This window comes from Labeo rohita, chromosome 20, assembly GCF_022985175.1.
Source record: "Labeo rohita strain BAU-BD-2019 chromosome 20, IGBB_LRoh.1.0, whole genome shotgun sequence".
In the NCBI taxonomy this organism is placed as follows: Eukaryota; Metazoa; Chordata; class Actinopteri; order Cypriniformes; family Cyprinidae; genus Labeo; species Labeo rohita.
In genome coordinates this window covers 24,512,900-24,529,556 of record NC_066888.1, presented here as the reverse complement: position 1 = coordinate 24,529,556, position 16,657 = coordinate 24,512,900, and the positions used below count along the sequence as shown (strand labels likewise).

The 16,657-nt window shown below is 33.9% G+C and overlaps 1 protein-coding gene and 1 long non-coding RNA gene across 3 annotated transcripts in view; one reads left to right on the top strand and one right to left on the bottom strand.

Annotated features, from left to right (window-relative positions):
- The window catches only part of LOC127183466 (uncharacterized), a 25,112-nt gene extending 15,315 nt beyond the window's left edge, over window positions 1-9,797 (bottom strand). The window contains exons 1-2 of the long non-coding RNA XR_007830042.1: window positions 9,734-9,797; window positions 432-544 (exon numbers count right to left, since the gene is read on the bottom strand). This is a non-coding gene — a long non-coding RNA (uncharacterized LOC127183466). The remainder of the gene's footprint in view (window positions 1-431; window positions 545-9,733) is intronic.
- On the top strand, window positions 8,509-16,657 carry angel2 (angel homolog 2 (Drosophila)). 2 transcript variants are annotated; one of them, XM_051139529.1, is made up of 9 exons: window positions 8,509-8,658; window positions 10,567-11,036; window positions 11,140-11,366; window positions 11,492-11,561; window positions 12,333-12,754; window positions 12,837-12,945; window positions 14,013-14,052; window positions 14,600-14,766; window positions 16,398-16,657. In XM_051139529.1, the coding sequence occupies exons 2-9, from the start codon at window positions 10,574-10,576 to the stop codon at window positions 16,547-16,549; spliced, it is 1,650 nt and encodes a 549-aa protein (XP_050995486.1). In that variant the 5' UTR covers window positions 8,509-8,658; window positions 10,567-10,573; the 3' UTR covers window positions 16,550-16,657. The 2 variants fall into 2 exon arrangements, with proteins under 2 accessions (XP_050995486.1, XP_050995485.1); XM_051139528.1 differs by lacking the exon at window positions 8,509-8,658 and adding an exon at window positions 9,879-10,062.

Below are 16,657 nucleotides of genomic sequence, written 5' to 3'. Positions count from 1 at the left end.
TGAACACACTACGGCTGTCAGAGAGCCGAATACATCGTAGAACTTCCACCGCCTCAGACAAACCGGGGTTTCCGGTATCACTCAGTTCATTAACATTTTATACAGAGAATACAACAGAACAACCCTCTGGAGTGAGACTCTCTCTTTTTTTTACACCGATTGCAAGCAGAAACCGTAAGGAAGGATAATCACACTTTTTTGAACCCATAACACAGAGGGTTCTGCTTCCTAGCGCGTTTCCAGAGCAAATGGCTTCAATGCTAGGTTGTTTCCCAACCTAGAACATTTCCGTAGCAGGACTGCCAACACCCTTTAAACAAACATCTCTTCAAAACATCATAAAGAAAGAGCTCTTAATTAGATAACACATTACCCAGTGTGTTAAAGGGATAGTTCACCTAAAAATGAACAATCTGTTATTATTCACTCACCCTCATGTTGTTCCAAAATGGCATGAATTCTTTCTTCTGTGGAACATAAAATTAATTTCGACAATGGACGTCAATGGTCACCAACACTCTTCAAAAAAAGCTTCTTTTTTGTTCTGCGGAAGGAAAAAAAGTAGAAACGAGATGATAGTTACATAATCTTAGATTTAAATCAGCAGCGCCTCAGCGTAACACACTGACACGCGCTGGAAAATCCGATCCCTGGGGATGTTAAGTATATTCTTGTTTGATTTATCCTACAATATTCAGGCATTTTTTTATATCAAGGGAGAGAAATAACTTAGAGAATTACTTAGAGGCTAAACAGGCCATAGTTTGAAGTAAATATTACAAATTGAAGTGGCCTGTTTGCTTGGGAATTAGTTCTGTTTTACACACAAGCCTCTAATTGGCATTTATATTCATGTTTCACAGCATTTCCTAAATGAAATACTACACTTTTATATTGGAATGCATTTCACTGCTTTTAACTCAATAAAAGGCAACAGTAATGAGTTTGTGCGTCGAATTATGTCGTTTTAGAGTCTCTCTCTGAATTGTGCTCAAGATATGCCATAGAGAGCGACAAAAACAGATTGATTACATGAACAAGGTCACTGATTGATGTCTGAGTCATTTTATAGTTTGCTGGTGCTTTTAGTCAACATGATTAGTGGTTTCTTTTACTACTGAAACAATTCTTACATTAATATTTGGAGTCAGTAAGGTTTATTTAAAGGAATAAATGCTTTTAAATTGACCCAAAGTGAGAGTAAAGACATTTATAATGTTACAAAAGCTGTAATGAAAGAAATGTATCACAGTTTCTATAAATGTATTAAGCAGCACAACTGTTTCAACACTGATAATAATAGGAAATGTTTCTTGAACACCAAATCAGCATATTAGAATGATTTCTGAAGGATCATGTGACACTGGAGAATGGAGAAATGGTGCTAAAAATTCAGCTTTGTATCATAGAAATAAATTACATTTTTAAATATATTAAAATTGAAAACAGTTACTTTAAATTGTGATAATGTTTTATAATATTACTGTTTTTTAATGGTAGTATGTTTATGAATCCCTGTTGTAACTGTAAGCCTATATCAGATAATTTGTGTCTTCACATTGTCATTCATAATAACACATTTTATCTTAGCTAAATCTAACCTGAGACAGAATGATAATGAGCTCAATGAATATGCTTTTTTTTTAACAGAATAAATGTCATGTTTGAATACAGATATATTTTAGATCTGCCCAATGAGGAATCATGGCATGTATGTGGGGATTGAGACCAGCTGCTCACAGGCTTAGAGAGAGTTCATATTCAGAAGATCTAAGAAGTAAACCCTCTTAATCTATCCAGATCAATCTTTGCCATCCTGTGGCGCTATGTGTGTCACTCAGATGTCAGATTTGAGCAATGGCAAAAAGAGTGCGAGGGCATCTTCAGAGAATATCCTAAACAGGATTTAGTGGTTTCTTAACCCTTTAACTGTCACCGTCCCCCCAGTGGGACGCCTAAGTTTACTTAACCATATTACAAATACATCCTAATCTAATCATGACAAACTATACATTGTTGCAAAGGTCTAAGACTCCCAAATAGACATTTTACCATATTTTTGTGTTAGAAATTATGTAGGAAAAGTAATAGATTAATATATGTCAAGAGTGCAATTTTAAAAATCTAATCTAATCTTTTTTTTAATATCAGACATTGCATTACCACGGAAAATGTAAATCATATTACAAAATGTTTTCATTCAAGAAATATAAAAATTTAAGTCTGGATAGTGCATTTTTATGTCTGTGTTCAAAAATGGGAGTGACAGTTAATGTATAAAAGAAAGGATCACTGTAATCACTAAAACAATAACTACATTTATAACTTTATATAATAATATAATATACTAAAGAGCAAACATACTGCACATATATGCTCTAATTTTAATTATTATTTCTTAAAATCGAGACATTATTTCTGGCCTCTTTTTTTACATTCTGACTATTTCTTACATTTATATTAGCAAATTTATATTTGCTGTTACAATTTACACTTTAACTTAAAACTTTGAGATGAGATTTCATAATTGGTGTATAATTGGGTGTTTCATGCTCACCCAGGATGAATTTTTAAAATCAAATATACAGTGTTTAAAAAAAAACAAAAAAAACACTGCCGTTCAAAAGTTTGGGGATCGGTAAGGTTTTTTTTAAAGAAGTCTTTTCTGCTCATAAAGACTGTGTTTCTTTGACTAAAAATACAGAAAAAATTGTAATATTGTGAAACATCATTGCAGTTTAAAATAGTGGTTTTCTATTTTAATATACTTTAAAATAGATTTTATTCCAGTGATGAAAAGCTAAATTTTCAGCATCATTTCTCCAGTCTTCAGTGTCACATGATCCTTCAGAAATCATTATAATATGCTGATTTATTATCAATGTTTTTTTTGGAAACAGTGATACTTTTTTCAGGATTCTTTGATGAATAAAATGTTAAAAAGAACAGCATTTATGTAAAATAGAATTTTTTTTGTAACAATATACACTACTGTTTGGGGCCAGTAAATTTCCTTTTTTCTTTCTTTGAAAGAAATTAATACATTTATTTAGCAAGGATGTGTTAAATTGATAAAAAGTGATAGTAAAGACTTACATTATTAGAAAATATTTCTATTTTTAATAAATGCTGTTGTTTTAAACTTTTTACTCATCAAAGAATCCTGAAAAAGTATCACAGGTTCCAAAAAAAATTAAGCAGTACAACTGTTTCCAATAAATTAGCATATCAGAATGATTTTTGAACGATCATGACACCGAAGATTTAAGGAGAATAGGTGATGAAAATTCAGCTTTGCATCACAGAAATAAATAATATTTTAAAGTATATTAAAACAGAAAACTGTTATTTTAAATTGCAATAATATTTCATAATATTACCTTTTCCTGTATTTTTGATCAAATTAATGGAACTTTGATGAGCATAAAAGAAAAACATAAAAAGTCTTACTGATCCCAAAATTTTGAATGGCAGTGTACCTAAAATGTCCCAATTGTAAAATAAGATGAACTTTTTTCTGTTTTATGTATTATTCCTGTGAAATTTGTAGCATAATTACTCCAGTCTAGTGTCACATGATCCATCAGAAATCATTCTAATATACTGATTTGCTGCTCAAAAAACATTTATTATTATTATCAAATGTTAAAAACTGTTGTTCTGCTCAGTATAAACTTAAGTAAGGTTTAAGTGTTTATTTGAAATGCAAATATTTTGTAACAATATAAAATGTCTCTATGGTCATATTTGATCAATTAAATGCATCTTTGCCAATAAAAGCTTTTATTTCTTTATTAAATAAATAAATAAAAATTTACTGACCAAACACTGTTGAACAGTAGTCCATATTTATATTTAATGAATATTTTATAATAAAATATACATCCTATACAGAACCCTCTGACATAACATGAGCCATAAATGCATTTTCTATTCCTGTAATAATATTTACATGAGTAAAAATGTGAGCATGATTGAAGATCAGTCCTTTTGGAGAGATGATATAAAACAACACTGATTAAACAGCGGCTCGATTTCCAACCAGCTGAACATGGGAGTCATGCTCGATTACTATTAAATCAATAGATCTGAGCCGCTGGTGGCCTGTCTTTGCTGTAAGGTAATTATATTTTAATTCAAGTCACATTTTACACTCCAGCTTGATCCTATTAAAGAGTGAGAAGGGAATAGCCTTTGCTCGCTAAACTACTAATCTACTTCTACGCCTGCCACCTGACGTTTTGCGTAAAGACCGGCTCGTAATAAACCTCTGGGCCTTCAACACCACACAACGACAGAGAGTAACACCAAACAGTGTTTCTATTACTTTCCACACATGACAAGCTTAAATTAATTTCATCATAATGAGAGTATTGTACATAAATGATGAGTAACCGCTATTAAATACACTGGCTGTTAATCATGTAATTTGTGTCTTTTGCATTTATTGGTGGAAAATGAGCTGATTGGGTTTATGGGTTTTTTAAATATTGCATTAAACAGTTTCATTGCAGTTTTGCAGTCTCTCTATTGAGAATCATTGCTTTTAGTGTCTCATTTCTCAGTGACCTGCTCCTCATACTGTCCTTGGGGAAGGAAAGACTTGAAAATGCATTTCACACATCAGACTAAATTAATGCAAGACCTTCGTCTACTTTGACCCATTTACCGTGACACTTCTTTAGCCTGGCCTGCCTCGCGGTTATCTGCAGATGTTAATATTTGATGTCTGTGTGGTCAGAAGGACCAAGGTGAACCTCAGAACTGCTGAGGCTGACAAGTGTTATAAAAGAAGCGGTTAACGTTTCATACCTGCTTTTCAGCATGATAATTTTCGAAGAGATCTGCATGGAAATTTTCAAGCAGAACTAAAAATAATGAGTCTGAGACATCTCCTTTTTCAGTGCGGATGAAAAAAAGAAAACCCGAGTTGCAGTTCACTGTCTCCTAATTATAGTCTTTCTCTCAGCATTACTTCCAATTACAGCACGACACCTCCTCTTCTAATGTCCCTCGCTGTGTCAACCTGATCAACATGCTTTTTACGCCAAATTACACCCACCATCCAAGCAATTTATATTTAGTAAATGAAGACATTTCAGCATATTTATTTGTTTACTTATCGGTTTGACAGCCTCCCCAAATATTTTAAAGAAATGTCCTCTAAAGCTGGTATTTATGCAGCAAATGCACAGCAATATGAGCTAATGGGCCGTGTCGGTGGGTAGGGTCATGCTGCTGGACAGATGGCTGGAGAGCGTTGATCAGCCACCTTATCAAAATTAACAAAAAGTTTGGATTTGTGGGACTAGATCATGGTTTATGGCAAATTAAGATACACACATTAGCCAACAATGTCACAAATATGGATCACAAGTTATTAGGTATGTGAGGGGGTTAGAAAAATTCATGTGAACACCCACTATTATAGGGGTTAATATTTGTGTAGGTGAAAAAACAGATCATACACACTACCAATCAAAAGTTTTTGAACAGTAAGATTTTTCATGTTTTTTTAAAGTCTCTTTTGCTCACCAAGCCTGTATTTGTTTGATCCAAAGTACAGCAAGAGTAGTAATATTTTGAAACATTTTTACTATTTAAAATAGCTGTTTTTTATTTGAATATATTTTAAAATTTATTCCTGTGATCAAAGCTACATTTTCAGCATCATTACTTAAGTCTTCAGTGTCACATGATCCTTCACAAATCATTCCAATATCATTATTATTATTATTATTATTATTATTATTATTATTATCAATATTTAAAACAGTTGAGTACTTTTTTCTCATGATTCTTTGATGAATAGAAAGATCCAGCGATCAGCATTTAACTGAAATGAAAACCTTTTGTAACATTATACACTATATACCATTCAAAAGCTTGGAGTAAGTGTAATTTTTTTTTTTTAAATGATCAAAAATTAATACTTTTATTTATCAAGGATGCTTTAAATCGATCAAAAGTGATGATAATGACATTTAGAATGTTACATTATAACCTGAAAAAATTCTACTTCGCTGTTTTTAACAAGAATAATAATAATAAATGTTTTTAAGCAGCAAATCAGAATATCAGAATGATTTCTGAAGAATCATGTGACTGGAGTAATGATGCAAAAGAATTTAGCTTTGAAATCACAGGAATAAATTACATTTTAAAATATATTCAAACAGAAAACAGCTATTTTAAATAGTAAAAATATTTCAAAATTTTACTGTTTTTGCTGTACTTTGGGTCAAATAAATGCAGGCTTGGTGAGCAGAAGAGACTTCTTTAAAATAACTTCTTTATATCATTGTATTATAAGTGTTCAGCAGTATTTAGTTCAAGCGCTCTGTGAAATGGTTGACTTGTCAGACTTCCAAAAAGGCCAAATCTTGGGAGCCCGTTTAGCAGGAGTGTCTGTAACCTTAACAGACCAATTTATTGGTGATTTAAGAAAAATAGTCTTTAGTATGGCAAGGCTGCAGAATGGTGGGCGAAAACTGAAAGTGAATGATAGGGACGATCAAACACTAAAAAGGACTGTGTCCAAACAATACAGAATTACTGCAGTGAAGTAAGAGCAAACCTCAATATTTACCCTGAAGACACTGTTTCCATGAAAACCGACCACAGAGAACTTCACAAAGCCAACATCCATGAAAGAACTGCAGCTGCTTAAATGTTACAGACACCAGTGCTAAAATGGGAAAAATGTGGTGTCATGATCATAAATCCTGGACAGCTGAAGCACCAAGACGAACTTCAGCATCTGCCCTGACCAGACAAATAACATAACCTGAATATTATCAAACTACTGTGAGCAGTTTTGGAGAGAAGAGTGAGAAACAGATTCGTTCATCCAACTGGCAGATGTTTTGACGTTCATAATGAACCTATTTTAAGGTTAGCAGCTCTTTAAAGGTGGTAAAACACCTAAACAAACACTGCCTGTTTCCCAGGTGTCTACATTATTTTATTCCAACCCCTGTACTTAGCATTGTATGCAAACCACACTCAGTGTCGCTTTAATAACCCTGGGTTGTAAAGACCCGCTGCAGAGACTTTCTGTGTTTTCCCTAAAACACATCACCTTTTTATTTAATGTGGAAGTAAGTCTATGAGTGAGACTTCCACTTCATTAGCCGCTATAAGGAAATAAGGAGAAGAATAACAACATGCAGTAAACGTTAAAACCAATGTGCTCATAATTAAGATAATACATTTTAAAAATATGGTAAGACAGACCCATTTGCAATATCAAGCAGCAAAACAAGCTGTTTTATACAGCTAAAAATAGCTGGATGGGGATGAGACGGAAGCCAGACCCATAAAATGTACAAATGGCCACGCCCACTCTAAAAAGGTGGAAAGTGAGTCGTTTAGAATCAAACAACCCATCATAAACTGCCTCAGTACTTACTTCATTAAATATTAATGAACTTTGTACAACTGCAAAAACTTCCGAGCACTTAGTCTTAATTAATTAATACCTGGAGTAATGAAAATTTTAGTATTTTCGCTGTACGTTTCAGGAGACTTCTGGAGATACAAGCGTGAATCTACCTGGAGACATTTCCACGGATTATTTAAGTTATTTAACAGGTCACGTGATGCCTTTGACCAATCAAGGCTATTTACCGCATAAATGTGACCCTGGACCACAAAACCAGTCATAAGGGTCAATTTTTGAAATTGAGATTTATACATAATCTGAAGCTGAAAGCTGAATTAATAAGATTTCCATTAATGTATGGTTTGCTATGACTGACCAATATTTGGCTTGGATACAACTATTTGAAAATCTGGAATCTGTGGGTGCAAAAAAACATAAAATTGAGAAAATCACCTTTAAAGTTGTCCAAATGAAGTTCTTAGCAATGCATATTAACAACCAAAACATAAGTTTCGATATATTTACGGTAGGAACTTACAAAATATCTTCATGGAACATGATCTTTACTTAATATCCTAATGATTTTTGACATAAAAGAAAAATCATAATTTTGACCCATACAGTAAATTTTTGGCTATTGCTACAAATATACCCATGCTACTTAAAACTGGTTTTGTGGTCCAGGGTCACAAATAGGCTATGCAAATAAGTAATCCCAAGGTTGACAAATGCACACTGTTAGCTCTTGAAACTTAACTAACGTTATCGTGGTTAATTACTAACCCTAGAAAATATGAAGAGTGTGACAAGACACAATCAAGATAACCCAGGATTCTGAGAATGCAAGAAAAGAATTTCGCAATTTTACTCATGTAAAGGTTGTTTATTGTAAACCCACAATACAAGAGTGACCTCTCGTGGTTACAAAATGTCCACACAATATATAACCAGATTGAATTGTTTTGTCCCCATAGTTACATTTTTGTCTTGATATAAATATTTTTTTATTTGACATATACTGTGAGAACCACAAATTATTTGCATTATTTATTTATTTATTTTATTTATTTTTTTAAAGGCCAAACGTGCGTGACTAATACACTGCATGTGTAAGGCTTCATCCAAAATTCTATCACAGTAACAGCACGAACCATCCACCATTCACAGACAGAGAAGACATGAGCTGACGATCTGAGCGTTTCAATGGGTCACCGACAACAATCACTGAATATCTGAATGTAAAGTTCCGCGGTGTAATTATCGCGGATTCTCAGGTAAGACATAATCAAAGTGTTTTATAGTTTTATCAGTAAAACGCACCGGTAATTGAAACGCGATTTCAACTGCTAACACGGCCGATTACTCATATGTGTTGCAAATCCTGTTAAATGACTGCTTTATCGATCAAGACTTTATAAAACAGCCATAACTTGCTCAGCGTTATTGTCAATATGCTCAAAACATTTACAATAACTAACAAATTTGCTTGTGCAGGACTGTTGTAGTATTTTGTTACATCATGCTTTCCGTCACGACTACCAGTGTCTGACGAATCAGACTCTTTTCCGCGAATCGATTCTTTCGATCAGTTCATTTCAATAACCCGGATCAAAATTTCGATTATAGAAATTAATACTTTTATTTGGCAAGGATGCTTTAAATTGATCAAAAGTGATGATGAAGACATGTGTAAGGTTCAAAAGACTTTGTTGTCTTGTACCAAAGATTATTTCAGATAAAAAAAGTTCTTGTGAAATTTCTATTCATCAAAGAAACCTGACAAAATTCTACTCTGCTGTTTTCGACCTAATAATAATTAAAAAAAATGTTTCATGAGCAGCAAATCAGCATATTAGAATGAATTCTGAAGGATCATGTGACTGGAGTAACGATGCTGAAAATGAAGCTTTAAAATCACAGGAATAAATTGCATTTTAAAGTATATTCAAGTAGAAAGCAGTTATTTTAAATAGTAAAAATATTTCAGATATTTTACTGTTTTTATTTGTACTTTGGATCAAATAAATGCAGGCTATTTAAAAAAAAAAAAAAAAAAAAAAAAAAAAAAAAACATAAAAAATATTACTGTTCAAAAACTTTTGACTGGTAGTGTATAAATAAACTGAATTCGTAAACGTGTACGCCGACGCCAAGGATTTAAATCGCAAAGAACACATAACGTTACTGATTAAATAGTACGTCCAAAAATCCACTGTATTACCTCACATACTGTGAAATAGTTTGCCAAAATGCATAAATGTAAATTAATACCAACTCTCTTTGGTGTGTGTATGTAAAACTGGTCTACAATGAGTGGTATTATTTTTTTTTCGTTCGTTATTAACTTACTTTTCGCGCCTTCCCTCAAATCTTCATCGTTGCACTCCAAACAAGCGTCGACTCACTTCGTCGGTTCTCGGCTCGTAATGATTCACAGAAAAGATTCGACTCAAAAGAACGATTCGGACATGTCTAGTGACGTCATATTCAAACGCCATCACGTCTGTGTCTGTTTTGCTAGCATGTAACAATAACAGCTAACAGTACACATGTTTTCACAATATTTTTGAAGTTTTACTCAGCAAAGATGTTGCCAGAAAGTGTAGTTTTACGATAAGAGGACGTTACATGTCTCGACACACGAATGTTAACTATGTCAGACCAGGAGTTTCTCCAAAGTAAGTTCATATTGTGAGATTTGCCTGTGCTGCTGACTGTATTCAAAGCTAAACTGCGTTTTACTACTAACTGTTTTAATATTTTATTTATTATTCTAACATAACACAAACATGGAGGGTTTTAATTTTTAAATACGTCATAGAATGTTACGATAGATAAATAAATAAAAGTACAATGAAATGTCATTTTACATTTCACACGCTGTTTATTTAGTTTATACTAACTTTCATAATGCTTATATTTATGTCATGATGTAATTCATTCCAGAATATGTGGATTTGCTTTATGCTCTCTGATACATTTTATATTATTTTCATTTAAATAAATAGTATTTAGAAAAAAATAGTTGGATAAAAACATTCACAAACCCTAACTGCCATACTCAGAAGTCTTAATAGATATTTCCATTGATCCTACAATTAACTACAGTTAGTGTTTCCATAGTAAAACCATGGTAAATATTTCTGTAGTTTAAAGAAATTAGCTTTTCTTTTCTCCTGCAGTCATCCCATGTTTGGCCGTTACCTGAGCACAGTGGGCTTTCCGCCAGCTCAGACCGTTTACTACCACTGGAGACACTGGTATCAGCCTCGTCATTTATGGTTGAGACATCCATCCCACCTGCCGCATCCCTCGTCCTCCTTCAGCACTGTCAGACATCCCTCCAATAGGCCCTCGAGACCTCCAGATCCATACAGGTGGAGCTCCTGGAGGCAAACTGGAATACTGCCACACACTCAACCCAGACGAGGACTTCAGATTTCTGCAGGTCTGATGGACCGCTCTAATAGCGAGCCACCACAGAAAAGAAGGAAGAGTGCAGACGGAAGGCCAGCGGGGGAAAGATCTCAGCGCTCACCTGAACGTTCACCTCCAAAAGGCAGCAGGAGTCCAAAAGGAAGTCCTGAATGGCTACGTAATGTAACCGGCATGCCAGTTCCTCCTGGAAAACTTCCATCTCCAGCCACACCAGGTGAATGATTTGGACGCTAATTTTAATTTATATTAATGTATTGGTATTGTTACTTATGTAGTTGTCCATAAGAAGCCAAATCCACTGTGTTTTACCTTCACAGAGTTGAAGAGACACTGGGAGGATCTTTCTCACCTCTGTAATGCTGCACAGTCTGTGAAAGGAAAACAAAAACAGCTGTTTGATTTCTCCGTGATGTCCTACAATATCCTCTCACAAGATCTGCTGTGTGATAACACGTACCTTTACAGACACTGTCATCCTCCAATTCTCGACTGGCGCCATAGGTATCCAAACATCATCAAAGAGCTGGAACAGCACAGTGCTGATGTAAGTGAATGGGCCTATTGTGAATGAATTGTAGAACAATGCTCTGTTTATGCTATTTATCTGTTTTGTTTAGCAAATAAGAGAAGATGATTTCCTTAAATATCTGCAACAACTTTTTTTTATAGATAATGTGCCTGCAGGAGGTGCAAGAGGACCACTACAAGCAACAAATTAAACCCTCACTAGAATCTTTAGGTACTCGATTTACTTAGTTTTACTTGGTATTCTTAGTTTTGTTAAGGATTTTAGATGATGCATATCATTCAAAACATTTTCTTTACATATACACTACTGTACAAAAGTATTTATTAAATTTTGGTACAATTTTAAAAAGGTTTTATTTTAATATATTTTAAAATGTAATGTATCCCAATGGAGGTGATTTTTTTTTTTCTTTACATTTCCATGATTAATTAAAAAAGAAATATTATGATGTTACTGTAATGTGAAAATGTTAGATTGCATACATATATATATATATATCTCTCTCAAAACCAGTCATAAGTTTTTTAAAATTGAGATTTATACATTTATACATCTGAAAGCTGTATAAATAATCTTTCCATTGATTTATGGTTTGTTAGGATAGGGCAATATTTGCCCGAGATACAACTATTTGAAAATCTGGAATCTGAGGGTGCAAAAAATTTAAATATTGAGAAAATCGCCTTTAAAGTTGTCCAAATGAAGTTCTTAGCAATGCATTTTACTAATGAAAAATTAAGTTTTAATATTTTTACAGTAGGAGATTTACAAAATATCTTTATGGAACATGATCTTTACTTAATATCCTAATGATTTTTAGCATACAAGAAAAATTTATCATTTTGACCCCTACAATGGATTGTTGGCTACTGCTACAAATATACCTGTGGTACTTACGACTGGTTTTGTGATCCAGGGTCACATATATGAAAATAAATGGTATATATATATAAATAATGCTGCGATTTGACCTTTAAACAGGCTACCATTGTGAATTCAAACGGCGAACGGGACTGAAGCCTGACGGCTGTGCTGTGGTTTTCAAACGCGAGCGCTTCTCTTTGGTCTCCTGTCACCCTGTGGAGTATTTCCGGCGTGGTGTCCCTCTACTGGACCGTGATAACGTTGGCCTGATTGTGTTGCTGCGGCCCACTGACCCCCATAGCTCCCTCACCAACATCTGTGTGGCCAATACGCATTTACTGTACAACCCTAGACGTGGGGACATTAAACTGGCCCAGCTGGCTGTGCTGCTGGCAGAGATAAGCCGGGTGGCCCAGTTACCTGACAGCAGCGTTTGTCCTGTGTTGCTCTGTGGGGATTTTAACTCCGTTCCCTGGTCTCCACTGTATCGCTTCATTAGGGACAGCAGACTGGAATATGATGGCTTACCTATTGGAAAGGTAGAGAATCTTGAAACATTTCCTCACTCTGTTTTTCACACAGTTTTGGCGTCTTAAATTGTGTGACTTGTTGATTTTGTAGGTGTCAGGACAGGAGGAGAACCCGAGGGGGCAGCGTATTCTAAATGTGCCAATTTGGCCCACAAGCCTGGGCATCTCTCAGCAGTGCCAGTATGAAAGCGAAACAACAGGTCACCTTTCAGCCTTTATTATAACAGACACTAATTGGATACTAATTAACAAAAACATTTAGAAACGTTGACGGATAAGTCATTTAACATTATATTCACGGTGTGTTGAAATGGTATTTCTAATGATCGCTAGGTGTACTCTTCAGTTGTATTTGAAAGAAAGTATCTTATTCTTTCCTGCATTTATTTGATCAAAAATACAGTCAAAATAGTAATATTGTGAAATAAAATAACTGTTTTCTATTTTAGAATGCAATGTATTTCTGATGGCAAAGCTGAATTTTCAGCATCATTACTCCAGTCTTCAGAAATTGCTGATTTATTATCAATGTTGAAAACAGTTACTTTTTTTTGTGATCATTTTTTCAGAATTCTTTAATCCATAAAAAGAACAGCATTAATATAAAATGGAGATCTTTTGTAACAACAAACTACTATTTAAAAGTTTGCAGTCAGTACATTTTTTTTTTTTTTTCAAGAAATTAATACTTTATACCAAGGTGTTAAGCTGATAAAAAGTGATAGCAATGACTTATTGTTAGAAAATATTTATATTTTGAATAAATGCTGTTGTTTTTAACTATTTATTCATCAAAGAATCCGAAAAAAGAATCACAGGGTGCAAAAAAATTAAAAATCAACAGTTTTTGACATCGATAAATTAGCATAACAGAATGATTTCTCAAGGATCATGTGACATTGATGACTGTAGTAATGGCTGGTGAAAATTCAGCTTTGCATCACAGGAATAAATTATATTTTTTAAATATATTAAAATAGAAAATGATAATTTTAAATTGTAATAATATTTCACAATATAAAAGATTTAATTAAACATTTTCCAGATCCCAAAATTTTGAACAGCAGTGTACATTTTTAAGTGTGGCTGAAATTGTATGAATACTTTTTTGGGCCACTGTTATGCACTTTAAAAGCAGTTCTAAAATGCAGTCTTATAATTTTTTTATACAGTAATATTGATTTAAACAGAGTCCCAGCTGTAATGTCATTCTGGAATACCTTCCATTAGATTTCATTCTAACATTTAGTTTGAATTCTTTCCACAGATTCTGATATGAGGGATTTGGAGCAGGCAGAACTGGATGGGTAAATATAAATCCATATCTCTACAGTGCCTTGCTTGATTCAGTCATGCCATTAGTGTTGCCAAGTCTGCGGTTTTCCCGTGGAATTGGGCTACTTTCATACTGTTTCTGTGGGTACCCCAGTAATGTAGTATTTAGCCCCTGACATGCTAATTTTACCAGGGTAACCCCGGCAAAAAAACTTGTATTTTACCCCCCGGAACGCGATTTTACTGGGGAACCGGAATTGGGCTGCTTTTGGGCTAGTTTTGAGTAGCAATTGGGTGAGTTTTGTTTGGAAAACCTGGCAACCCTGCATGCCAGTCACACTGATATAAGTATTACAATATTCCTTCTCCTTAGCACTAGTTTATATAGATCTTTTGTGTTCCTCAGCTGACAGCATTTTAAAAGCAAGCTGACTTGACAGTCAGTGCTATTCAGCAAATTTAAGGTAAAGAGACTGGACAGCTCAAAGTGAAGTGCCCTATTTAAGTCCTGTGAAGGGTTTTTTTTCTTAGCAAGTTGATCTAAACTCTAACAGTAATTATTCTTTTCTTTGTTTGTAGTATTGCCAAGCCCAGCATTGAGCACTGTTTGAAGCTGACATCTGCATACTCCCACTACCTGAAAGAGAGCGGTCAACCTGAGATCACCACATGCCACTCACGGACAGCCATCACCGTCGATTACATCTTCTACTCTGCAGCTCTGGGGGATGTGACTGCTCAAGCAGGTTTGACCATTATATTACTATTCTCTTTTAAATTCCTTGGAAATGCTTCACCACTTGATCCTCTGCAGTGAATGGGTGCCATCAGAATTACAGTTCAAACAGCTGATAAAAACATCACAATGATCCACAACTAACTCCAGTCAATCAGTTAATGTCTTGTGAAGTTTAAAGCTACATGTTTACACTAGAAAAATCCATCATCCATCATCCTTTTAACTTTTAACTGCCACATCAAAATCAACCAATATACACTACCAGTCAAACATTTTTGAACAGTAGCATTTTTTTTAAAGAAGTCTCTTCTGCTCACCAAGCCTACATTTATTTAATCCAAAATACAGCAAAAACAGTAATTTTGTAAAATATTTTTACTATTTAAAATAACTGCTTTCTATTTTAATATATTTTAAATTGTAATTTATTGCTGTGATCAAAGCTAAATCATTACTCCAGTCTTCAGTGTTAAAGTGTTATTTATATTATTATTATTATTATTATTATTATTATTATTATTATTATTGTCAATATTTAAAACAGTAGAGTATTTTTTTCAGGATTCTTCAGTGAATAGAAAGATCCAAAGATCAGCATTTATCTGAAATAAACAACTTTTGTAACATTATACACTATTCAGGAAACTTTATTATTTATTATTAATTATTAATAAAAAAGAAGAAATTATAGAAATTAATATTTCTATTTATAATAAATTATACTTTATTTAACAATAATGCTTTAAATTGATCAAAAGTGATGATATTCTTCAAAGAAACCTGAAAAATTCAACTCAGCTGTTTTCAACATAATAAAAATAAATGTTTTTTGAGCAGCAAATCAGAATAGAAGGATTTCTGAAGGAAAGCAATCACAAAAATAAACTACATTTTAAAATATATTCAAATAGAAAACAGTTATTTTATATAGAAATAATATTTAAAAATTGGACTGTTTTTACTGTAGTTTGGATCAAATAAATGCAGGGTTGGTGAGCAGAAGAGACTTCTTACTGTTCAAAAACTTTTGACTGGTAGTGTTTTTGTTTAGAACTGTTTCGTTTAGTTTTTTGCTTGTAAATGGTGTGTGCATATTTCTATCCTGATTCAGACAAAACAGTTTTTCACTGGAAAAAGCAATATTATGGATAAAGGACTTGTTGGAAATTAAAAACATCTTAATTATGGATTTGTTTATTATAAACAAGCAGCTTTTCAAATGATAAGATGTTAGATTATTGGATAGTGGATTACTCGTGGATTATCGTGATGTTTTTATCAGCTGTTTGAACTCTCATTCTGACGACACCCATTCACTACAGAGGATCCAGGCCAGCAAGTGACGTAACTGTAAATTTCACCAAATCTATTCCAATGAAACAATCTCATCTACATCTTCAAAGGCCTGAGAGTGAATACATTTTCAGCAAATTTGAATTTTTGGGTGAACTATTCCTTTAAGTATCCTCAATGCAGAAGCCGATGCCACTGGACTATCAATGTATATGTTACATCACTGCTCCTGTAATCATGTGACCTGTGAAGCTGCAGTTTGCTGCAGTGCAGTACATTTAACAGCGTAATTTCTGCTGCTGCTGGTTACCATGGCACTGTTTTTCCCCCCTTGCTTTTACCCAGAATGCAGTGTGCCACCAGAGAAGGGTCTGCAGCTGCTGGGAAGGTTAGCTCTGGTGGGGGAAGATGAACTTCAAAAGGTTAATGGTCTACCCAACCAGCACAACTCCTCCGACCACCTGCCACTGCTGACACGCTTTCGTCTGCATCCTTGAGCTGATGGCTGATAGAACAAAGGTGTTTACAAGTATCATGCAGCCTTTAATATGTTTAAAAAAAAAACAAACAAAAAAAAACAGTTGTTTCACACCAGCAAAAAATGA

What these genes read in the sequence shown, in the direction of transcription:
- angel2 (XM_051139528.1), top strand. Translation starts at nt 10,013, where the DNA reads ATGTCTCGACACACGAATGTTAACTATGTCAGACCAGGAGTTTCTCCA. An exon ending in GTATGAAAGCGAAACAACAG is followed by an intron (nt 12,946 to 14,012) that starts GTCACCTTTCAG and finishes TTCTTTCCACAG; the next exon opens with ATTCTGATATGAGGGATTTG. An exon ending in GAGCAGGCAGAACTGGATGG is followed by an intron (nt 14,053 to 14,599) that starts GTAAATATAAAT and finishes CTTTGTTTGTAG; the next exon opens with TATTGCCAAGCCCAGCATTG.